The 24,675-nt window shown below is 38.5% G+C and overlaps 5 protein-coding genes across 8 annotated transcripts; 2 read left to right on the plus strand and 3 right to left on the minus strand.

Moving 5' to 3' along the window:
- The first annotated feature begins 589 nt into the window (after positions 1-589).
- Positions 590-3,048, plus strand: LOC113697200 (uncharacterized). The gene has a single exon (XM_072054187.1). The coding sequence runs from the start codon at positions 1,266-1,268 to the stop codon at positions 2,835-2,837; it is 1,572 nt and encodes a 523-aa protein (XP_071910288.1). The 5' UTR covers positions 590-1,265; the 3' UTR covers positions 2,838-3,048.
- A 4,726-nt stretch (positions 3,049-7,774) lies between these two features.
- On the plus strand, positions 7,775-11,008 carry LOC113695596 (probable protein phosphatase 2C 65). Its single transcript, XM_027214722.2, has 6 exons — positions 7,775-8,105; positions 8,211-8,449; positions 8,794-9,147; positions 9,252-9,369; positions 9,477-9,700; positions 9,790-11,008. Exons 2-6 carry the CDS (start codon positions 8,234-8,236, stop codon positions 10,231-10,233), a joined length of 1,356 nt encoding a protein of 451 aa, XP_027070523.1. The 5' UTR covers positions 7,775-8,105; positions 8,211-8,233; the 3' UTR covers positions 10,234-11,008.
- Positions 10,867-13,845, minus strand: LOC113695690 (aldose reductase-like). Of its 3 annotated transcripts, XM_072054189.1 has the most exons (9): positions 13,699-13,845; positions 13,572-13,622; positions 12,779-12,852; positions 12,594-12,681; positions 12,284-12,490; positions 12,093-12,164; positions 11,590-11,832; positions 11,429-11,501; positions 10,867-11,311 (listed from the first exon to the last, which is right to left on the minus strand). In XM_072054189.1, the coding sequence occupies exons 1-8, from the start codon at positions 13,843-13,845 to the stop codon at positions 11,445-11,447; spliced, it is 939 nt and encodes a 312-aa protein (XP_071910290.1). In that variant the 3' UTR covers positions 10,867-11,311; positions 11,429-11,444. The 3 variants fall into 3 exon arrangements, with proteins under 3 accessions (XP_071910290.1, XP_027070625.2, XP_071910289.1); XM_027214824.2 differs by lacking the exon at positions 11,429-11,501; XM_072054188.1 differs by having other exon boundaries at positions 10,867-11,501.
- On the minus strand, positions 13,816-18,114 carry LOC140009245 (uncharacterized). Of its 2 annotated transcripts, none has more exons than XM_072054191.1 (3): positions 17,365-18,101; positions 16,986-17,174; positions 13,816-14,233 (listed from the first exon to the last, which is right to left on the minus strand). In XM_072054191.1, exons 1-3 carry the CDS (start codon positions 17,620-17,622, stop codon positions 13,976-13,978), a joined length of 705 nt encoding a protein of 234 aa, XP_071910292.1. In that variant the 5' UTR covers positions 17,623-18,101; the 3' UTR covers positions 13,816-13,975. The 2 variants fall into 2 exon arrangements, with proteins under 2 accessions (XP_071910292.1, XP_071910291.1); XM_072054190.1 differs by lacking the exon at positions 13,816-14,233 and adding an exon at positions 16,298-16,783 and having other exon boundaries at positions 17,365-18,114.
- Positions 18,115-20,593: 2,479 nt separating this feature from the next.
- Positions 20,594-23,528, minus strand: LOC113695064 (patellin-6-like). The gene is made up of 4 exons (XM_072054192.1): positions 22,345-23,528; positions 22,101-22,225; positions 21,361-21,502; positions 20,594-21,081 (listed from the first exon to the last, which is right to left on the minus strand). Exons 1-4 carry the CDS (start codon positions 23,113-23,115, stop codon positions 20,791-20,793), a joined length of 1,329 nt encoding a protein of 442 aa, XP_071910293.1. The 5' UTR covers positions 23,116-23,528; the 3' UTR covers positions 20,594-20,790.
- Positions 23,529-24,675: the final 1,147 nt, after the last annotated feature.

Genomic DNA, 24,675 nt, shown 5'->3' on the forward strand with positions numbered 1-24,675 from the left:
CTTTACCTACTCAACTTTACATTTAGTTGTACATTTGTGATTTTTTTGAAACGTGATTGTAATTTGCAAAACTCATTTATTGGGGTGGTTATAGGGTTAGTGTGGTGACAAATATTTCTTAATTATAAAAATATAATATTGTATTAAAATAGCATAGGAATGAGCATTTGTCTTTAATTAAGGAGTAAAAATGATTTAAAGTATAAATAACAAACTATAAACGGTTTATGAAGTAGATAATGAGAATGTTTTAAATTTTAAATTTGATTGGTGATAGGGTTGATTATAACCCAATACTTTTTATATATTAAAATAAATACAAAAATTTAGAAAAAAGAACGAGAAGTTTGGAAGTTATTGAGAGGGTCTCTGCTAAAAATCACTTCTGCAATATATATAGATATAGATATATATTCTCTAACCGCGTGGGAGTCCATCGTGAACCGACTCCCCCGGTCACCCCCATCCCAACTCTCACACTTCTATTTCCAATCCATCCCACCCTTCCTCGTAAACCAATCCCCATCCACTTTCTCCGCCCCCAACATTCTCTTTATTCTACTCGTCTTCTCCTCCCTCCCTCCCTCCCTCCCCCGGTCACCCCCATCCCAACTCTCACACTTCTATTTCCAATCCATCCCACCCTTCCCCGTAAACCAATCCCCATCCACTTTCTCCGCCCCCAACATTCTCTTTATTCTACTCGTCTTCTCCTCCCTCCCTCCCCCGTCATATCCTCTCTCTTAACACACCCAGGGCAGCTGTCTGTGTTGGTTCGTATCAATTATGAGGTTTTTCCAATGGTAAGGAGTAGTAACAAGTAAGCAGCAGGGCATCAATCAAGAAATCCGGTTACAAATATCGGCACCAATTGCAGCTGCACGAGTAGCATAGCAGTGACCAGACTAGAAACAACCCCATGACATGAGAGCTAGTTTCGACCGCAACAACCCATCATCACACGGAGTCATGAGATTTTCCTATTTCGCTCCTCCTTTCTTCCTCAATTTTCTTCTCTCTAACACTATCATCGGCCGCTCGTCTCCTCTTATTGGTGCCAACCACACCTCCGCCCGCTTCTGTTCCCGATAAATTCAACTCCCTTCTTCCTTACATCCGCTCACAGATCAAATCTATTTTTCTCACTCACACACGCAACTCTCATACATACACATCAGTTACTTTAGATAGACAGATTTAGGGATTCTTTTTTTTTTTTTTTTTAAATTTTTTATCAGAGGCCATACATACAGTTTGATTATACCATGGAGCCCAGCACAGCTAAGCCCAGCTTCTTGAGAAATATTCTACTGCGCCTCTTCTTGTTCTGCGTCTTTATACTTGGCGTCCGCTTTGCTTACGTCGTCACTATTCGAGGCGAGTCATGTGACCTTGGCGACTTTTGCTTCTTCTCTCTGCCCGATCATTTGAACAGCTTCATCTCCGGCGCCGGCCAGTTTGCCGCCAAGTCCTCCTCCGCTGTCATCTCCGTTGCAAAATCGGCTCCTGCCAAACCCCATAAGCTACCCGATCTCTGGGCCACCAGGGGTTTCCAAAAGGCCGCCCAATTCTACTCCTCCGTGTTTCAAGATCTCATTTCCGAGGGATTCCTGACCCCTAATTCCAAGGCCCTCTGCGTCGAGACGCCCACCGGTGCCGATGTTTTCGCTTTAAAAGAGATCGGCGTTGTCGACTCGATTGGGATTTTCAAGAAGGCTTCCAAGCCCTTGGTGATTTCCGGTCAGGCGATCAAGCAACCGTTTGGGAATGACAAGTTTGATTTTATATTCTCCGGCGCCGGAATGATTGAAAAGTCGCCGAAGCCTGCCGATTTTGCGGCGGAGATTTGCAGGACACTGAAGCCCCAGGGGTTTTTCGTGGTTCACACAGGTTCAAGAGATACTTATAGTCACAATTCATTCCTTGATTTATTTAATTGCTGTAAATTGGTAAAGTTTAGGGACATTGATGGGTTTGATTCCAAGTTGCCCTTCGTTCGTGAAATTGTTATGCGGAAGTATTTAAGTGAAAACGGGGAACAAATTCTTGGCCTTGGGGTTCAGGACCCCGGTGGCAATTCAGCTAATAAATGCTTTGTGCCGGATTACAAGCAACAACTGATCCGGAAAGCAGAGCCTTTGATTGCAGAAGAACCAAAGAAACCTTGGATTACATTGAAGAAGAACATACAGAACATTAAGTACTTGCCGTCAATGGTCGATATTAGCTTTAAGCACAGATACGTGTACGTGGATGTTGGCGCTAGGAGCTATGGTTCGAGTATCGTCAGCTGGTTTAAAAAGCAATATCCAAAGCAGAATAAAACCTTTGAGATTTACGCCATTGAGGCTGATAGGCATTTTCACGAGGACTACAAGTACAGAAAGGGGGTCAAGTTGTTGCCCTTTGCTGCTTGGGTGAAGAATGAGACGCTGTTTTTCGAGATTAATGAAGACCCCATTGATAAAGACGTAGTGAAAGGGAGAGGGATGGGTCGAATTCAACCTGTTCAGTCGTCAACTGGTGTGTCTGATGGTAACGTGGATGAGATTCAGGGATTTGATTTTGCTGCATGGTTGAAGGATACCGTGTCGGAGAGGGACTTTGTAGTGATGAAGATGGATGTAGAAGGGACCGAATTCAATTTGATACCAAGATTGATCGAGACTGGAGCTATTTGCTTAATTGATGAGGTCTTTCTTGAATGCCATTACAACAGGTGGCAGAAATGTTGCCCTGGCGAAAGGTCTTCCAAATATGAGAAGACATATGGTCAGTGTTTGGAGCTTTATACTTCACTTAGAGAGAGTGGAGTTCTTGTCCATCAGTGGTGGTGATGGTTAAAAAGCCCTTGTAATCCTTTGTGACTTTATTTTTTCACTGAGTCTCAGTTACCTACCCAAACGTGCCGTTTATGTCTGTTTTTTTTGCAAATGAAGATTTGTAGAAGCTCTGTTATAGTTTTTGTTTTCCGTGTATTTCATTTTCACTTGTATTTATGGTAGTTGAAAAAAGAAGTGCAAATATATCATGCTTTGATTGGCTTCAGCGGTGCTTTGGTTCATCTCTTTTTTCCAAGATTTTACTGTTGCTTGTGAAATTCCTACAGAATTCCGGTTCCTTATGCTTGAACTTTGTGATTGAAGAATTTTCGGGAACCTCTCAGCTTCTCAGCTTTGCCTCATTCTTCTTGATCCTGAACTCCTATGCTTCCCGCCAATTGGTTATTACGTATTCAAAGGTCCTGTTGTTTCTGCGAGGGTGTCTTAACCTTTGGTGGTAAGTTTTACATTTCCAAGCTAAAAGGATGGATGGATGTTCTGAACTAGAATTATTGACCTTATAATGATGAACGTTTTTTCTTTCTGCACGTTTCAGTTTCCTTTTTAACTTTGCATTCCTTACAAACTTAAGTTTGCAAAATTTAGTCCTAACCATATCCGTTTGGGTTGCTATTTTCCGGAGTTTCTGTAAAAAAAAATGTACCATAACAATTTGATATACGTGAGGTAGAAAGATAATTGAAAAATGCGCTAACAGAAAATGTACAATTTTTTTTTTTAGAAAAGTTGCTTTCCGAACATGTCTAATATTCTAACTTTTTATTTTGAAATCATCATGTTCTCCATATAATATAGTCACTTTTATGTACAAAAATATTAAATTTCACATTTTTAGTGGCAAAAATAGATATACATTGCGTTCAATCTTATTTTACTAGGAAAAAAATTTAGTTTAGATCAGTACTATTTTTTTAGGGGCAAAATTGAATATGAATTTGGTCATTTGTTTAACTATAAGTGGGATCTAATTTTTTTTGCCTTTAAGAAAAAATGACTATAAATGGATTACGTGATGAATTGCAGGGTAAAAAGTGATCGAAAGTCTATATTGGGACCAAATTTTATCGACATAATTTATAAGTAATGTAAAGTTAATATTTAAAAAATGAAGGATGAAAAAATTTATTTAATGATTTGTAAGGGACATTTTGAACAATTTTTCCTTTTTATACTGTAGTGCTTAAGTTAAAAAAAGGACTGCCGTGGCTAGTGGCAATGTTAAGATCCTAAGGTGAAAAGAGGTTAATCTCCGACAGCATATAGTATGCAGTAATAATGAAGGTTTATGTAAAATATACATTTTTTTTCTTATGTAAAATATGTTTTTAAGTTTAAATCATACTCAAATTTAACAATAAAAATCACTTTACCAATTTGTGTTTAGAAACATCGACAGAGTTTATGCTTGGATTAATATTCATATTTTTAATATTTTTGTGAAGGGTAGTGATTAATGCACTAGAAAAAAAGAGAATTTTGTAGATTTTGAGGGGCAATGCACTCAGAAAAGAGACCTCTAAACGAGGAGCAATTCTAAGAATTTCTAAACTTTCCAAGTCTAAAAAACAATTTTTCCAAAGTTGAAGGGGGCAATTACACACCCTCAACAACATGTGGCTGCGCCGCTGGGTGTGGCATGATATTAGTGAATTGTCATGAAGCATCCTTAAGAAGTTGCCATGGCCTAATCCCCATGATTACTCTGCTTAAAGAAGAGATTATGGACCCCCTGATTCATCATTTGTTTTGATTCGACTAGATTTCCGTCATTCACGATTGGTGCTGTATAGTCTACCCGAGTAAATGACGAGTGCTCATCTGCTTCATCCGCGTTGATGACCCAGTCGCCTCATGTTGCTGCTTTTGGTGACTTTGAAAGGTTGCTGATTTACACGGAGCATTTCTCCTGCGGATTTTAGAACCTCCTGATTCATGCATTTTAGAATATTTTTTATTTGAGGTGAGATGCCTTTTCCGGCAAATAAGTCGTCCAGATAAAATGGTAAAGACCTTGTACGTGAGATACTTAGTAGTAGTTAGTTTCGGTACCATCCAAATTTATAAAATCTTAGTGGACCTTTTTTCTGTATGGGGTTTTTTTCTCTCTCTATTTTTTTTTTTTTTTTTTTAGGATTGGGTTGTTAATATTGTGGTTAATGATGTTGGCGTTTCAATTAAAGTTTTTAATACTTGACAACACTCTTTTCTCAAAAATGTCAATGGAAACTTCAGAGTCAATGTTGCCCTTTTAACCTTTTATTGCATTATTCAATAATGAGTTTGTTTGGATAGAGTATTATCTATACGCATCTTCCCACTACCAATTCTGTTTTTCTAGCATTTCACATTTAATTTAATTTATAAAATATATTTCTCTTAACTTCCACATCTACTATTTACATTTGAAATTGTTGGTTACTTTTTAAAATCATTTCATTTCAAACTGTTGGTTAACGTGCATGTTATCCTATTTGAACTTCGACCTATCACGTTTCCGATTGCCTTATGTTATTTATGATTCTACTCCAATTAAAACTTTTATAAGACCATAACAGAAGATAACAAATATAACATCCTTTTATGCTTTCTTATTAATTTAAATAAGTAAGATTATTTACACTCCATTTTTTGTTATTCACACTTCAATAATCATTTTGATCATATAGTTTTCATTAATTAGACTATATGATAAAACAAATGGTGGAATTGCAAATAATAAAAAATAGAGTGCAAATAATATTTTCCTAAGTAAGAAGTGGCTTCCATGCCTTTCTAATTTAAATAAGTAAAAAGTGGGTCCACTTATATAGGAATTTGGTTTGAAGTTTATTAGTGGGAGAGTAAATAAAGAAAAAATATTCCCAAACATAGTAAAAGTAAAAAAGTAAATGATAATATTTTATCTTTTAACTTAGTAATCCTAAGTAAAAGAGCAAAATTAAATAGAAAACAACAAGGAAATAATGTCATTAATTTAAAAAATCAAGAATGGTACCATTTATGAAATTTAAATTATGAAATCACTAAATAAAAAACAAAATAGTACTAGCCTTTTAACGTGGACATTTTTTTTGAAATATTCATTTTTGATAAAAATAATGATAATAACAACGCCAATTCTACCAAAAATTTTTAAAAAAGTAACATTATAGTTTAAGGAAAAAATATAGAACATTCGACCCTAATTTGTATATATCTGACCCTGATTAGATTTGAATAAGAGTGCAAAACCCAGACATTAAGGATAACTTTTGGTATCATTAATTATTTTATGTATTCTTATTGTTGTCTTCATGTGTAAATATGTATTTGCTATGTTAAATATATATATATTGATTGTAGTGCTTGAGGATATTCTAGATATTATCAATTTTTCATTTCCATTTTTAGATACTAATAATTGCAACCATTGTAATCAATTTTCAATTTTATATTTTCATTATGATAGGTACAGTTAAATATATTCGGTCGCAGGAGTATGAATTTAGAGGTTGGGTATGGGGGGAGGAGGGAGGGAAGAAAATGGTGAGGAGTTGAAAAGTGACGAGAAAAGTTGAAGAAGAAATGTGGGTTACAAGGATGAGCGGAGAAAGGAGAGAAGAAGAAAATGGATTGTAGGGATATGACAGAGATGACAAAAAAAATAATAGAGAGAGTGGTACCATATAGAATATACAAAAGTCGTAGGAGGCATCTCATGACTAACTGGCAGATAAGAGAAGAAGGAAATGATGGTAATTTTTAATAATTTTGAGAACTCTAAAAACATATATTACATAGATTTTTTTAAAAATATACGTTAAAGTTTATGAAAAATGTTAATCTAAATGTAGTCAACAATTTTAGCGATACAAGACAGGAGAAACATTTTTTTTTCTAAAAATGGAAGAAAATAAATTGGTTATAACTTATTTTTTATGTTATAAGTTTTGATATATGAGTATAACATAATATATTTTGTCGGGTACTGATAAATTGATTTTTTCAAGAAAACTCTTCTCACGTTACCATCCAACCTAACTCTCTCCTTAAATATGTTAACAATTCCTCTATCATGTAAATCATTCTAAATTAAAATTTTTTCAACATGTTAAGCATACACTTCTTTAAAATTTTTAGTATATATATATATATTATTCTGTACCACAATATATAAATATATACAATATTATTTTGATTTGCAATATAATCCCGTGCATAGCACGGGTCAAAATACTAGTTTGAAATAATTAGTGTTACACTTTTTGTAATGTGATGTATGTGAAATAAAAGGATGATTGGGAATATAAAAAAGTGGGTTGAGAAATGTGTTTATGATGTAGGTGAAACATTATTTGAAATAATTTGCTATCCATATTTCAGAAAAAAAAAAAACTTTTCTGGTTTTTACTTCATTTTCCCTTTTTACAGCCCATTTTCCTGTCTATTGACTAATTGCTTACGCATTCCTCTAAAAATATATAGCACCAAACTCATTTCCCTTAGAGTTATTTTCGTTGCCAAATTTAGAATTCGAATCTTAAATCTCACAATTGGGGGTGGAGCTATTAGGTTCAGAGTTCGAATTATAATTAACACGATTTTGGCATTGAAAATTGTTAAAAATTCTAGTCCATGGTGTTTTCATCAAGTTGCTAATGAAACACTAAAAATCATTACTGTGATTATTTTTTTTTTTTTTGGGTTAAAAAGATTATACTAGTATTATTCATGATTCTCGTTAATGTTTGATCGAAGTAGTTGAATTTTAGACGCATGGACAAGAATGGTGGAAGAAAGGCTAGGCAAGAATATATAGTAGAACGGATATTAGCGATAAGAACTCAGAAAAATAGGAGAAAAGAGGGGCAGGGGGAAGAGAGAGAATGGGAGGCTTCCCGCGATAAGAGACGCAGTAAGATCGAGGGTATATATGCGAATTTGGGCATGACTGTGTCTCACGTCACATGTCCGCATTGTCAGCAAAAGAACTCTTCTTTCTGACCTTATTGTTGATCTAAAGCAGAGCCTCTCGATAATTGAAAAATATATTCTTCCAAAATAGTAGTACATGTTTGTTGTTATGTTGATTACAACTCAACAAACAAGAAAGGGGTTCATGAAAGGGCAAAATCTGTGATTGGCCCTTTTTGTTGTTCGTCTTTGTCCCAAAACACATCACAATATGAAAGCCCGTATTATATCAACTTCCATCTGCCCGAGTATTGAAAGTTAGCGTCCCTTTGCCTCTTCATGCACCCATACCATCGATCGAATTCACAGGTAGCATATCATATCATGACTTTTTAATTTGTTTTCTTGGTTGTTTAATTTGTTTTTGTGGGCTTTTGACTGGAGAAATGCATTTGGTTGGGTCTTAACTTCAAGGCCATCTCCAGAGGAAGGCGGACATGGGTGCATGTTGTTCGTGCCAACGAGTTGAAAGGTTTGACGGTTTCTATGCTGCGGACGAGGTTGTAGAGAAAACGATCGAAGACGAGGACCTTTATGTAAGAAGAGGCGATCATGGCGCTCGTGTGAGGCTTCAAGGATCGTCCAAGTACATTTCTACGTTTATTCAACAAGGCAAAAAGGGAACCAACCAAGATGCCATGACAGTATGGGAGGTTTGATCCCCTTTCTTTTCTTTTCTCTTTTCTTCCTCTTTGGATGTTGATTTCAGAATGGATGTCTATTTCATTGAACGGGAATGCTCCAAATTCCCGTCTCCCACCGGGCAATTATGATTCTCATCTTTCCTGTTCAATTGCATATTTCTTCTCGTCGTTTTTCCACCTCGACTATTTCTTAATCCCATCTCTCGATCGAGTATCCAACTCAATAGGGGTAGCTCAAGCTGTGTATTTATACCATGCATGATCTTTGAAAAGTACGATGATGCCCGTCCATCGAGTTATTTGCGTTGAAGCTCTCATGTGCTCTAGAATGTTAAATGTCTTGTTATCTGCAGAGCTTCACAGGAGAGAGGGACATGATCTTTTGTGGTGTCTTTGACGGACATGGTCCATCCGGCCACGTTGTGGCACGTTATGTGCGTGATCTCTTGCCCTCCAAACTTTCATCGTCATCATCATCAGCATCTAAGGGTTTTAATATCAGTGCTGCAAGCAGTGGTGGTGATGAAAATGCTGGCAATTTTGGTGATGGTAGCAGTCATGATTGTGACAAGTCTGAGAATCAATTCTATTCTTCATGGAAAGCTCGCATATTGAAGTCCTTCAAGGAAATGGATGAAGAACTTGAAGGTGACGCCGGTATTGAGAGCTACTGCAGTGGTACAACTGCAGTGACAGTGATTAAACAGGTGCAATTATACATTGCCATGAATGAATTTTAGAAAGTAGTAGTTATAATAGAAGTCTCCTTGGTGCGTGTTGCTTATGCTTTTCTGCTAGTCAACTCTTTCAGAGAGAGCACCTGATTATTGCCAACTTGGGAGATTCTCGAGCTGTTATGTGTACCAGAGATGACCAGGATCTGCTCGTTGCCGAGCAACTGACGGTTGATTTGAAACCAAACCTACCAAGTCCGTCTCTCCTTCCAAAAAAAGCAGAACAATTGGGAATCTAATGTTGCATTTTTTTACGGCTTCTTTCTTAGTATTACTAGTTCTGATCATCTCTTGTAATCCAGGTGAAGCTGAACGGATTAGAAGTTGCCAAGGCAGAGTTATGGCGATGGAAGGAGAACCGAATGTGTACAGGATATGGATGCCTGATGAAGATTGCCCAGGTCTTGCCATGGCAAGAGCATTTGGAGACTTCTGCTTAAAAGATTTCGGCCTCATTTCAACCCCTGAAGTATTTTACAGAAAGCTCACAGAGAGAGATGAATTTGTGGTCTTAGCAACTGACGGGGTAAGGTCTCGAATAGAAATAGGCTTTATAATTAAGATCTCAACCCAGTTTACTAAACTTCTTGTTGCATCTTCTTTTTTTTTTTCCAGATATGGGATGTTTTATCAAACAACGAGGTGGTAAGAATAGTTGCATCTGCAAGGAAGCGATCCACGGCAGCCAAACTTCTGGTAGATCGTGCCATTCGAGCATGGAGATATAAATATCCATGCGCCAAGATGGATGACTGCGCAGTCGTATGCCTGTTCCTAAAACGCCAGCGACCATTGCTGACCAAGTCCCTGTCAGAAGTGACTGAACTCAGCTTAAACTATACAGAGCTCGGTCCTGTATCCCATAATTATGTATCAAGCTCGCGAAGTGACGATGGCCTGGATACCGTTTTGAACTGTCAAGTTAAAGAAAAGCCAACCCACGATGTTCAGGGAGCTAAAGGCGAGCAATTGGCGGATTCTTCAGGGAGCTCATCTAGTCGGGAAACCCTCATTAGAAATCGAAGACATCCAACAGGGAACCTAGAAAAAGTTCAATAATGAGCATTCAGACGCCACAACATTCTGCTGATCTCAAAACATTCTGTAGGAGAGCCCAAGGGAGGGAGGGGGAAAAAAAAGAGTTAACAATTGAAATCATCATAACATAACATACGATACAGGCTAGAAATCGATGAGGTGCTTGCTAGTAGATGATATGGATATGGATAAGGATAGAGAGGTGGAAGGAACAAGGACCAATTAGAGGACCATTGCATTGCATGGCCCTGAATAATAACAATTCATTCCATTGTCATACGCATTACTGTATCCTTATCGTTGTCAGTTTCAGCCTCCATCCATTCTACTCTCGCTTACTTTTGGGACTGTCGGACCTTTTGTGATACTTATATGCTGCCAGCCTTTCTAGTCGAAGCAATGTTAGCATCTATCATGCTTTTTTAATGTTAATGTTTCATATTTGGTTGCGTAATTTCTTCTAACATACCGAGATTTTCAATATATATTAGTATAATGTTATATTTCAAATGCCACGAGGAAATAATCCTGAAACAAAGAAAAATGAATCGGAGATCAGAATGGGAACGCATTATGTGAGTTACCAGAAAGGCTTTGAATCTAATGAGACTTGGACATACCCATAAATTTTGTTAAAAAAAGGGGTGGACGATATTGCTCCTGAAAGGTTTCGGAGTTCCATGATCTTGCTTTTTAATTTGCAGAGACTAATCATCGGTGGACTCCCAAAGGAGGTCCAATCCAGTACCAGAAGAACAGAAACACAAGCGCCTGAAGAAAACACACACCCCCCCCCCCCCCGCCCCCTCTCTCTCTAAAAAACACCCCCCAACCCAAAAAAAAACAAAAAAAAAAAACCCAAAAAAAAAAGCGAACAAAATCACAGAATTTGTCCCTGACTCGACTAAAATTGAAATCTGCCACCAGCATTTCCATACAGCTCATTTTAAGTTATCAAACCCTCTCAAACTTAACATCGCAGGAAAAACGAATGAATGACTAGTAGTATCTAGTCTTCATGGTCCCAGACGTCTGCCACGCTCTTATATGGTCCATCAGTCTTGTTCACGAACAGATTTTCGCCATCCAAAACTCGCTTCTGCAATCATAAAGGCAGATCCACGTAAAGTTTTCCTATCATTTCATTTAATTTCAACAAAGATGATGGGCAATCACTAAACCATTTATGACAGACACTTCCATGCAACACATTTACCCTTCAAACTTTAGCTTTAATTTGTCTTGGTAGCCGATTTTTGTGCTGAAACTTTCCAAGTACAAAGGTATTGCTGCTAAAACTCCAAATTGCACATTTGTAATCAGGACCCGCCCCAGTAATACTGGCGTCATTTTTCTGCAGAGAAGGGACGATCATACCTGATCTGGAACACGGCAAAGAGCTTGGAAGTCCTCCTCAGGGATTTCCCATTCAAATACCCTTATGTTCTCTTTAATCCTGTCAAGGTGGGTTGATTTGGGGATGGTACTAGTCCCTCTCTGGATTGCCCACCTCACGAGCACCTGCCCGGGACTCTTATTTAGCTTCCGTGCCGCCTTCTCCACTATAGGATCATGGATAAGATCTCGGCCGTGGTCTTGTGAACCCAGGGGTGAGTATGCCTGAAATTTATGCAATATTCGCAGCTTGAGACGATTAGTGGTCTTAACTAACTCTAAAAATCCAAATGGACCTGAAGAATGTCCGTTACAAGTGCTAACTAAAAGCTCTCAACTACTTCCGAATTTTTGCAACTCTAAGCCAAATTTTGTGTTTTTCCTCTTCCCATTCATTGCCTAAAAAGAACCCCAACAAGGTGTGATCATCATAAGTCAAACCCTGAAGAAAAATTCAGAAAAGGAACAGATTTTTTAGTCCTTACAGTGACATGGATGCCGTTCTTCTTGCAAGCCTCTAGCATTTTATCATTCCTCCATCCAGGGTGCATCTCCATCTGAACTTCATAAAAAAATAGGATCAATTACCTAAGCATAACAATAGATACACACACACACGGGGACACTTACATGCAGACACTAAAAGAGGGCTATTCTTATGATAAAACCTGGTTACCTGACATACAGACGGCATGATTTGAGCAAGACCTAGTAGCTTGCTGAGCTTTTTGAGCGTGAAATTACAAACTCCAATGTCTCTCACAAGATTATCCTTCACAAGCTTCTCCATTTCCCTCCAAACCCCTTCCATGCTAAATTTCATGACATCCCCCTGTTTAGGAGGCTTACTTGCACCCTCTTTCAGATGAAATGGCCAATGGATCTGTAGTGAAATAATATGGAGGAGTGTTAGATTGGAAATTCATTTACTGTTTTTAATATAAAGTTATAAACCCAAGAGCTGAGCTATACTACCCCAAACTTACCAGGTAAAGATCAAGGTAGTCAAGACGCAACTCGCGGAGTGACTTCTCCAGTGCAGGACGGACTCTTTCGGGGGACAAATCAGCGCACCTACAAGAGATGCCAATACAGCGGCTTTAGTTCGGCTTGCACCGGCAGGTACTACTCACCAAGGAGTACGAAGGTGAAAAATTAATCCTAATTTTACCATAACTTAGAAGTCACAAACAAAGATTTCCTGTCAACTCCTGCATGTATAGCTCTGTTGATTGCCAGCCCAACCTAAACGAAGACAGAAAATCAGACAGCTAACCAACTAGACATCTGCAATTACTGAACACGGCTTTCCAGTTTCCAGCTGTTATATTTTGGATAATGCATGAGAACGATAAAGATGTTCCATGGAAGTTCAATTGAAATAACTAGTGATGGCAAGCACAGGTCAGCAGTGCCCTCTAAATACGACTATGATATTTTAATTTCTTCCTTCTTTAGGCAAGTTGGTTACAATAATGGTTCGAAGACTCGGCCGAGACCGAGACGACTCGGTCGAGACGGTGCTGTCTCGGACTAGGCCGAGACGAGATCGCGATGAAATGATACCGAAACAAGGACCGAGACGAGATCGCAACGAAATGATACCGAAACAAGGACCGCGACGAAATGATACCGAAACAAGTGACTCGCCGAGACGTTACCGTGAAGGGTTGAAACGGCCGAATCACTCCAAGTCAACTCGAATTTTTATTATTTTTACTAATTTTTTTAATTATTTTTGTTTATCATTTTTTTACCATTTTTAGAATATTAAATATTTCAAAAATTCGCGTCTCTTTGAAACCGCGACCGATATGCCGAGACCGATGTGGAACGATCCAGGCCGTGACCGCGACCTTGAACCATGCTTCCAATCCAAGAATTCAAAAAAGATTGAATGACTTAGGAATTTCAGATATATAAAAGGCTCTTCTATCTCTTTTTTTCAAATGACACAGTACTACCTCCTCTTGAACTCCGTACTCTGCTGCAGTGTCCACGTGCCTATAACCAGCCTGCACCCACCAACAAACATATAATTACGGTACTGAGTAATTTTCAGGAATAGATAAATTGCAATTGTAATCGTACCTCAACAATGGCGGAGTAAACAGGGTGCTGAGCTTGGGGGGAGGTAGATTTCCAGGTTCCTAAACCCACGGCAGGTATGGCGTGGCCGCTCAAAAGCTTAAAGGATTGCATCCTCTCTCCATGTGTGGTGAATGTGACCTGAGCCATTCTTCTCTTTCAGGTCTCCTCGGCGGTATCAAATACTATCAGTTACTACTAAAAGTAGCCCAGATGGGCAGTCTATTCTGCTTAGAATCAAGTAAGACTCGGTAGCAAATTAGATGGACGAAACAGGGCCTCACAAGGTGAGATGAAAACCCAACCTCTGGCGAGTCTCTGAATATGATATATGAAGGGAGCAGTCGTATACGCCAACAGAAATGAGATGAGATGAAAGCGCCGACTGCCACCGGCCTCTGGCTGTGACTGTGAGGTGCTTTGATTTCCAAAATTTTTTCGGTTGTAGACACGCGTTGTCCTCCGACAAAGCCCGGCCGCATGCAACTCCTCCTACCTTGACACGTTCCCTCCTACTTCCTAACTTCTTTCTTTCTTTCTTTTTTTTTGTCAAAAAAAAAAAGAAAGAATTATTCGATGTGTATGCATAATTACAGTATATAAAAGAACCTTTGTAGAAATTTTTTTTTAGTGTATTTGTAGAACATTCACCAAACAATATGTGAAAATAGATAATTATTCAATAGCAGCCCATAACTATATATTTGCTAGTTACTGATAAAAATAAATTTATTAAATAAGTTAAAATCAAAATAATAAAATATACATATTACTCATATGCTCATTCTTAAATGAAATTATATATATTAAGAAAGGTACTTTTATTGGAATTATGAGGGAAGTGATAAAAAGAAATATGTTAGTTGATATCTATCAAGGATAATTTAGAAAGAACAAAAAAAGAAAAGTGAGAAAATTATGTGTTTGCGCCAAAAATCTGCTTTCCCTTCATATATTATATAGATTAGCCCTAAAGGCATACACACGATGTGTGGGCAATTCAAAAATATTTTTTTTTGAATAAAATTTTCATCACTTAAGCAAATTCTATTATTTTAATATTTTTTTTTGCATCAAATGATGGTTATTTTGATAGCTACAATGTCTAGAAGTAGTTAATTTGTCAAAATGTGTTTATATAGTTCTGATTAAAAAATAGTTATATCTTAGGAATTCATGTTTAGATAGTAATAAGTAAATTTCATAAGGGTAAAGTTAAAAATATAAAAAGTCACAAAAATTGTTTACTTCAAACCCCACGTCTTCCTTTATATATATATATATATATATATATATATACTAGAGGTATCTCGGCTATGCAAGGCACGGCCTTGGCTCCCTCATAACTTAATTGAACATATAACAGTAAACTTTTTGGTACATAATAGACAAAAACATGAGAAAAATTAAGCATCAGAAGAAATTCCATCTATGAAGTTAGCTCTTCTAAATCAAGGAGACAATAAACATAGCATCTATTAAATCCATCACTAATCTTGAAGTTAATGAAGGCAAGCAATGAAACAGGTGTACATTTGAATACAATTGGGAAGGAAGAAATCTGATTTTTCTGTGCAACTTTTAGAAACGATTTATAAAGAAATAGAAAAAAAGACTTTAATTGATTACATAAAGGAGCTGTTTAAATGTAATAGTTAGTTAGCTACTAATCAAACATAATTAATCAATATCCAAGGATTAAAAGTTTTTCATTAATCTATAAAGCTTGATCCTAAAGTCATAAATTAGACAATATATAAAAAATAGTAGAAGTTCTTGTAGTTATGCAAAATGACTTGCAATTGAAATCTTTCGTCTTATCCTGTATGGTATATCTTTTGTCTTGATCCATCAAGATAGAAGTAGAAAAATAAAAAATGGGAGAAAAATCACAGATTTCTCGAAGGAGAGTTATGTCATGTGTCAAGAAATGGGAGTGCTACATTAAATTCCCATGTCTTCTTATATAATATGTAGACAATTAGAACAGAATGAAAATTGATCCAAGGGTTGTAATGTAGTATTAGTATATTAAAACTAATCTAATGGTGATGAATTAGACAGTACACTCTCTTAATCAAATAATTAAGGTTAAAAAATTTCATTGGGCTTAGAAGGAGAATAAAGGAGCCAGACTTGCTCGGTTTGGCATGAAGAAAAAGCACAAAAAAAAAAAGGATATGTAGGAGGCAAGAAAATTGAAATCTTTTGTCTTATCCTGCATGGTATATCTTTTGTCTTGATCCATCAAGATAGAAGTAGAAAAATAAAAAATGGGAGAAAAATCACAGATTTTTCGAAGGAGAGTTATGTCATGTGTCAAGAAATGGGAGTGCTACATTAAATTCCCATGTCTTCTTATATAATATGTAGACAATTAGAACAGAATGAAAATTGATCCAAGGGTTGTAATGTAGTATTAGTATATTAAAACTAATCTAATGGTGATGAATTAGACAATACACTCACTTAATCAAATAATTAAGGTTAAAAAATTTCATTGGGCTCAGAAGGAGAATAAAGGAGCCAGACTTGCTCGGTTTGGCATGAAAAAAGAGCAAAAAAAAAAAAAAACGATATGCAAGAGGCAAGAAAAATCAAGTGCAAGAAAAATATTAAAATTATGTAACTTGTCAAATTATTAGGAAGTCAAGTGGCAACAAGGGAGGCAAAGAACTAAACTTCCCTTCCTTCTTATATACAAAGTAGAAGTAGATATATAGTGTAGATTATAATTATTACTAGTTTTTTGCCCTGACGCTGTGCGTCAGGTAGCTGGGATTTCTTAATTTACTATAATGGGTATTAGTCTGGAAAATTGGAGTGTGAGAGGAGTAATTAATTTACTACCGGAGGCACAGCAAAAACCAGGTGGTTCCTGATGAAATCGTTTTGCATGACAATATGGACAACTTGGAACATCAGGCAATACAGCAGGTTCTGTAGCTATTGTAGTTAATGGATCAGTCATAGCTCGTTTTCTAGACCGACGCTGCCTACGCAATGGTGGTTCACCAGCATCTAAATTAGTTGATGGAATCTCATTAGCACCATCAGCAATAGACGCACAGACATTTTGTTTATTTTCCTGCAAACCAGCCAAAGCGTACTTAAGGACCATGAATTCAGTGTGCCTAATAAGTCAGTCAATCTGACTTATAATAGACAAAAACTAATATCTCACCCACTGGTTAGTCTAGCCGGTAATATAAGTAGTCTAACATTTATTGCAAGGGGTCTAAACAACAATCTTATTGCATGAAAGATGCTCAAAATAAGCACAAACATACGGTTGGAAATTGCTCTACATTATTGAGCAATACTGCAGGCTCTGTAATTATTGTGGTCAATGGATTAGTCACAGAGCGTCTTGTACGCCGACGTCGCCTATGCAAAGATGATTCACCCGCATCTGAATTAGTTGTTGGAACCTCGCTAGCACCATTACCAGCAGACCTAGATACATCTCCTTGATTTTCCTTTAAAACACCCAAAGCATAGTTAAAGACTGTGAGTTTAGTATGCTTAACTAAGTCAAACTCGTTTGTCTTACCAAAGTACATGCTTAGGCGAAACCACTGTTAACATAAATAATTTAACATTTATTCCAAAAGATTTAAACAACAATTTATATTGCATGAGAAATGCTCAAAATAAGCACAGACATACAGCTTGAAGGTGCTCTGCATTGTTCTCTGCAAATGGCAATACTGAGCCCGAACCTAATGAAGATTCAACGACGCCCATATTTGGCTGATTCACAGCATTTGGGTCATGTATATTAAAAGCCATGACAGCTAATGTACACACTCCTAATGGCGCATCATTCTTTGTCCCACGCCGAGCAGCAGCACGTTGCTCGCGGCTCCTTCGATTTTTCTCAGCACGAGCCTCTTCTAAACTTCCATATACTCTATTTCGACCCATTCTCAAAGCATATTATACACAGCTCAAGCGGAAACCAAACAAACGTCTAAAATGAACCATACAAAAGAACCACAGCAACAAAAATGAATTTCCAGCGAAGCCAATCAAACAGTGAAGTACTTTAAAACCAAAAGAAACTTTCTCAAGTTATTTCCGAAGCTGCGAAAGAAAACTAAGAAGAAAAATTAGAGCCAAAAAGAGATTGAGCTCACGGTCTAAGTTTGCTGAATAGTAAAGCACTTCAAAACCAAAAGAAACTTTCTCAAGTTATATTTGCTGAACAGCTGAGAACACAAGCAAGAAAATAATGAGAGCAAATTGGTGACCGAGAACGAGCAAAAGAGAATAAGAGCCATGCAGACCCACAAACCGCTTCGGACAGCAACGACCAACGACTCTAGAAAGAATGAAGACTCTAGAAAGCTTTTCAAGACATTTGCTGACCGCCCAACCGCCCACTAACTTAATAGTAATTGCTGACTACCAAAATGAAGAGCCACGCGGACAGAGCAAGGTTACAATGCAAGAGAGCCAGCGGACAAAAGCAAAATACCAGCAGAGCCACTGCCACCCATCAGCAAAGGACCAAAATGCCCCTCAAGCTCACACAAATCACGGCATAACCGGCTCATCCTGCACTATTCATAAGGCTTTGGACGTTTTATATATGTAAGATTTTCCGCTTTCTCATTGCATATGCGTATACTAACAGCGACCAAGTTCTATTCCCTTTTTTTCTCCTTTTCTTTTATTTTAAAAATTTGGTCATACCCCGATAATGACTTTGGACCCCAACTAATATGGAGTCGAGCCGGATCAGACCCGCACTTATCCTTCCAGATACTACAATATTGGAACCAAACTCCTTAACACTCTGACCAACAGGCCTTGCTTAGATTTGCTAGCCGATTGTCACCGTTTGTTTTACTAAACTCATCACAGAAATTCGTACAGGACCCGGATTGGGCTCAGAAAACAGAGCCCAAGATTGATGGATCATGCCGGGGGCTTGTGGATGTACCATGAACGGGCTCGACAGCCCAATAGACTGAAACACAAAATGCACACACTCTTCTGAGTTCTGCCTTCCTCAATAGGTTGCGTAGAGGGGTGGACAACCCCATAAAGTGCATGATGGTTGGGTGGCAGTGGCCCATTAGATATGAAGAAGAGTAGCGGCACAATGAATTGGTTTTGACGGGTCCGTGAAATCGCTACTGCCAAGCAACCTCCTGTATTTTGTTCAGAAAAAGATGATGAGTCCGACCACTCGTGCCTTTCAATCTTTCCTAAAACGTAAAGTTACAGAAATGGGAGGACCGTAATGGACCCGGTGATTGGGCCAGCACTAACATCCTTAGTTCCTATTATTAAGCCTGCCCTTTTAAGTTAATATATTATTATTATTTGCCTGTACAGCTAATATTCTCCGTTTTCCCACTTCCCTTTTGTATTGGCTCTGAGTCTCGCTCGAATCTAAATCAAGATTCCGTGCAACAGTCGGTCCAAAAAAGGAAAAAGAAGAGAAACCAGTAAAAGGCCCCCTTTTTTTTTAAGAGAAAAAAAAAAAAACTTTTACTAGTACTAGACCTGTCGCAAGTCTCACTCACCGCTACTCCATAGTCCGTAAACAAACGGAAAGAGGAGAAAAGATATTTTGGATTTTTTTTTATTTTATAAGATTCTTTTATCCTAAGAGAGAAATGAAACGACTTGAGGATTGTTTGTGGACACCTCCGTCTGTTCGAGCAGTGTCCAAATTCACCTCGGTGAATAGGAGTTTGGACTTGCTATCAAAATGTGCTGATTGACATTTGACATGACTGATATGACAATCAATCACTTCACGGCTTAGATCTACTTCTGACGCGGTTGCTATATACTACAGTATTATCATTTCATTCCATTGTTTTACTAGCATAATTACTGGTTATTTGTCATTTCGTCCCATAGTTTTACTAGCATAATAAGTACTGGTTATTTGTCAATTCGTGGGACATGCAATCTCACTTTAATCTAAAGAGTGTCTAGTTTATGCGTCGGAGTGACCTCACTCGGGGACGACACAACACCACCCTCCCTTTTCTTGTGTTACAGGTAAGGCTCTTACAGAGTATGATTTCAAGTACATTTTTAAAAAAAAAAAAAAAAAAAAAAGCATTGAGGAGCTGGTAATCAAACGATGCCTGCCACTCCATATACTTGCGTGTTTCTGAGTTTGCAGAATAAAACGCAATCCGCATTTCTGAGGCAAATGTTCTAGCGATTTAAAAGACTCCGTAATAAGATAATTGAATGATTTGTATTCTCGGGATGATGAATGAAAAACAATACAGGAGTATGCGACAATGCCTTCTCCGCACCCAAGAAAGTAGCAGTGATAGAGAGGAGAAAATCCAATCAGAACATTTGAAGAGGAGGGAAAAAAGAAGTTCTTTTATTTGAAGGGGTCGACCCCACGCCCACGGGCCACAGGCCGCAAGCCTTCTTTTTGGGAACTCGGATCCAAAACCTTCCAAAACGCAACACAGGCAGCAGCAGTCTTGGTAGAGCAGACAGACTACCATCCACCCCACCATTGCCATTGCCATTGCCTACCACTTGTTTTTACAGTTCCCAAAAAAGCACGCATAAAAAATAAAAAAGGAAAAGGAAAAGAAAGAAAAAGCAAAGGGCGAGCAGGTTGAAAACGAGTAACCAATTCCCCCCTCACATTTCAGTCTCAGTCCCCACAATTTGCCTTGTACCAACACGTTTTTCATTCAGACCCCACTTTGTAGTGGTACCAAAGGCTACTCTTTACCACTCCCCCGGCTGGCTGGCCTCTCTCCTCCATCATCATCATTATCATTCACACACACATCCTGACATGCATTTCCCGCATACGCTTCTTATGCGTCGAGCCAGTAAATTAGTATAGAGTTTAAAAAAAAAAATTCCTCTAATTTTAAATTGGCACGCACATTCATCGTACGAAGGTCGAAGGGGACGGACATGCTAATTTTAAATAGCAGCAGTATTAGACGTCATTAGGTTCACAAGAAGCAGATAATCATCAAAAACTCTTCAAAGCCGCAACCAACACGACCCCTCCTCTTTTCCCAAAGGGGGAAAAAAAAAAAAAAGAAGACAAGTAATTAGCGGTGGTTTTATTTGGGCTTCAGTTAATTACGCCGGAGCCGATTTGCGAACTATATATCGATAAGCCGCAACCTTCCTCTTCCGGGAGGCAGTGTTGTCCACCAAAAGCACCAATTGTCCGGCTTCTTTTGACGTGTAGGAGTTGCGAATCGCCTCTTGGTTGGCGGCGGCGGCAGCAGCAGCATTGCCATTGCTAATAATCCTTCTAGTCTTCTCCACAGCAATTGAATAGCTGCCCTCCCCGCTGGGTACAAACTCCGCGCTGTATTCCACTTCCCACCCTCCTACCACCAGATCCCATGATATTGTTGCCCCTGCCTGCGACCACACAATTTTATGCAACCACCAAACCAAACAATTAATCATATCATATCATCCAACTACGACGACCACCAATATATATATATATGAAAAAAGAAATTTTAGAGTATACTCTCACAACGACTAGTATATATAGTAGTATCTACTACTTGCAAGCATGCATGCGGGATCTCAAAAGCTTGACAAAAAAAAAAAAACAGTAAAGTGGGCTAATTAATAATCATGGGGGGCATGGATGGATTATGTTAACGTGAAATTGACAAAGGATTACCCAACCTCGATTCCCTCAATTTGGATATTGACTTTCTCTCCCCCTTTCACAGTGAACTCGGATGCCGGTTTCGGTGGACCGCCATCCACGTCATCCGGTCGGCTAAGTCCGCCGTACTGGACCGGCACATTCTCGGGCCTTACGAATCTGAGCACACCCAAAAAGGCAATTATTAATTACTACCACTACCACTTATCATTAACAACAACCCAAAAAGCAGTCGAATTTTCACTCCAGACACTACTGAAAGTTTAAAATAAAATAATTAAAGAAAAAAGTACTCTGCTTACTAGTAGAGTGAGTACAACTATGTAGAGTAAGCATTAATTAAAGATAATTGTTTACTAGAAAGAAAGAACAACAAAAGGAAATAAAATAAAATACATTCCCATTAGCCCAGGTAATTGATTGAGAGAATCAGAAAAGAAGTCACACGACACAATCTTAAGCCCACAAAAAATACTCCACATAATCTGGAAGCAGAAAGACCATTAAATACTCTACAAGTCATAGCCAGCTCGAAATTGATGCAGGCACACTAAAACATACCATATTGTACGTATGTATATATATATATATACAAGGAAAGGACAAGAAACAGTAATATAATGCGGCTAGTGCCTAATGCTACAGGTCCTATAGAGAGGAAAAATGGACATGCAAAACCCATACTAGAACAAAAAGGAAAACGCAATAATAATAAGGCACCAAACATCCTACTAGTAAGTAGTAACACACTACTCACTTGTAAAGCGTCTCGGCAACATTTCCTTCCTTGGAGATCACAAACTTGCTCTTCGTTCGTTGAGTCAGAAACGGACTAAACATGGAATACAACACACTAAAGTACCATGGCACGTTGATGAAAATCTACGGACCCAACAAAAAAAAAAAGGAAAGATATAAATACTAGTACTACCGAGTTTATTAGAAAATGACTCCCAAAAAAAAAAAAAAAGATAACTTGTTCGAAAAATTTGAGCAACTACCTTACGGGCAACCATCTCAGGATAATTATCTTGGAATAGGGACATAATGTGATTAGAGGCCACCCTAAGCTCCCTCTTGGGCATGTCCTTGAGATCAGTGACTTGAATGATGGAATTAACCCCACCAGGCTTGAAATGTAGAAGCTCAATGCCTCTTTCAAGAACTTGAACTCTCCACCTCAGGAACTTCTTGAGCTTTTCCTCATCTCCAAAGATCCTCTCGTACATGTCCTTGTCCTTGAACACCCCATAAGCATTGTAGCAAACCGGGTGCCCCTCCCGATCATGGCCGTGCATGTAAGCCACAACCCCCTCCAGCTCTTTAAACCCCAAATCTTCGTCTAATATCTTGTCGGCCTCGAAGTCTTTCCTCCAGTACAGGCACTTGAGCAGCATGTGCACGGAGTCGGCCACCCTGAAGTCCCTGGCCCGCAAGAATTTCAAGAGGATGACGTCAGCTCTCTCGTCACCGCCCAACAAGGGAATTCCCCCCATGGAGTGCTCGGCCGGTCCGGGATAGGCCATGAGCTTGTCCTTGAGCTCCTGGAGGGCCTTCTTCTCGGATGGCCTGAGGGAGGAGACAAAGTAGGTGTCCTCTTTAAAGGATGGAGTGCGCAACGCGGCAGCTTCCATTAATGAAGTAACGAAGCTTTTCTTTAAAGGTTGCGAGGGTGGTGGCATTGGGGAATCACCGGGAGGTACCGTCGGGTGGTCTTGGTGGTGGTGGTGGGGAGCTTGCTGAACGGACAACTGCGATGAAGTTTCCATCATTTGCACGGAGGAGATGGAAACAGCAGGAGGAATCTCTGAATTTATTTATGGGCAAAATGCGGAGATTGTTGTTGTGCAGACTCTAACTATAGAGGAGCAGTAGTAGCCGTGAGAGAGAGAGCGAGAGCGTGGCTAAAAGTTGTTCCTGTTTGTGGTTGCTCTGTACGTGTGAATTGAAAATTTGGAAGATGTAAAGGGATTCTTTTTGGGAGAGTGCGGATGGGAGTGCCGGCGGGTAACGAAAAGGAAAAGCGCCGGTTTCGATTGTCTTGGGGGGGAATCTAGTGATGGAGCAGAGGGAGAGATGGGGACGGGGAAGAGAAGAGACAAGGAGAGAGAGAAAGAGAAAGCTGAGATTGTCCTGAGGAAAGTGAGAGATGGCAAGGACTGAGGAGCCGGTCTTAAATTATTGTCGTAGAGGTGACATGATTAATCTGTGCGTGTAGTATGGGTGTCGAGCCGCGATGCAGTTTCAAGTTTGAATGTGAACTTTCAAAGTAGCTTTAAACAGAGGATTTACGCAGCACTGGGCCCAGGTGCCTTTTGACTCTTTTGCTGGTGTTGTGAGAGAGAGAGAGAGGGGGCATTTTTTTTTTCTTTCACTTCTTACCTGTCGTTTATCCAAAAGTGATTAGCAACCGATATTAACAAAAATTATAGATACGATTAAAATCCAATGAAGAGTAGAGTAGTACCAGTTTGTTTGGATAGGGTTTTATTTGAAGTAATTACTATAATATTTTTTGTGAAGTGATGTGATGTGATGTATGTGAAATAAAAAAATAATTAAAAATATATAAAAAATTAAATTTTATCTCAAACAAATTATTTTATCTCACTCCAAACATATCAGTGACATGCGGTGTCTTTCACGCCATTTTGTTCTCAAGCAGTTTTACCAATTTATATGTTTTGGGTCTGAAAATACCCGAGAGGATGACACCCAATCATTTGCCTACTCTATCCAGCCCAGCCAATTATTAATGCATCGCCTCTGCGTTGTTTAGTTCGAGTCCAATACTACGTTGACCCATGGACAAAATCGTGGACTAGTTTCTATAGTAGGATTTGATGTTAAAAATCTGCTGATTACCCCGTTCTAAGTATATTATATATTTGCTTCTTGTGTTTCACCATTAACTTACTGAAAGAGAAGAGTTTATTTTTGAAATGCATCTCCATCTACCTTTTTAAGTAGAAATTTCTTCGCTTTTCTCGGACTCCCCAATTTTATCCCTGAAATACGTTGTTGTTGGTTATTACACAGCTTCTGAATGTGTTTAGTTTGTCTACAGTCCACAATAGACAAACGTTCTCAAATTTGGCGCCAGCCGAGCTTCAGAAATTGGATTTGATGTGGGTGTGCGGTGGGCCTCTTGCCACTGGGCTCCTCAAGCTCAAGACCATCCTAGGTTAGGTTGAATCCAGCTCTTGCAAAGTGTAAGACGATTGAGTCCGACCCATTTCAAGACCCAAAAAAAAAAATTTTTTTTTGTTTTGAGCCAAGGTACATACAAAACAAATTAAGTTATTATTTGCAAATATATTTTACTTGTATCA

The sequence above is a fragment of the Coffea arabica genome, chromosome 6e (genome assembly GCF_036785885.1).
Source record: "Coffea arabica cultivar ET-39 chromosome 6e, Coffea Arabica ET-39 HiFi, whole genome shotgun sequence".
Classification (NCBI taxonomy): Eukaryota; Viridiplantae; Streptophyta; class Magnoliopsida; order Gentianales; family Rubiaceae; genus Coffea; species Coffea arabica.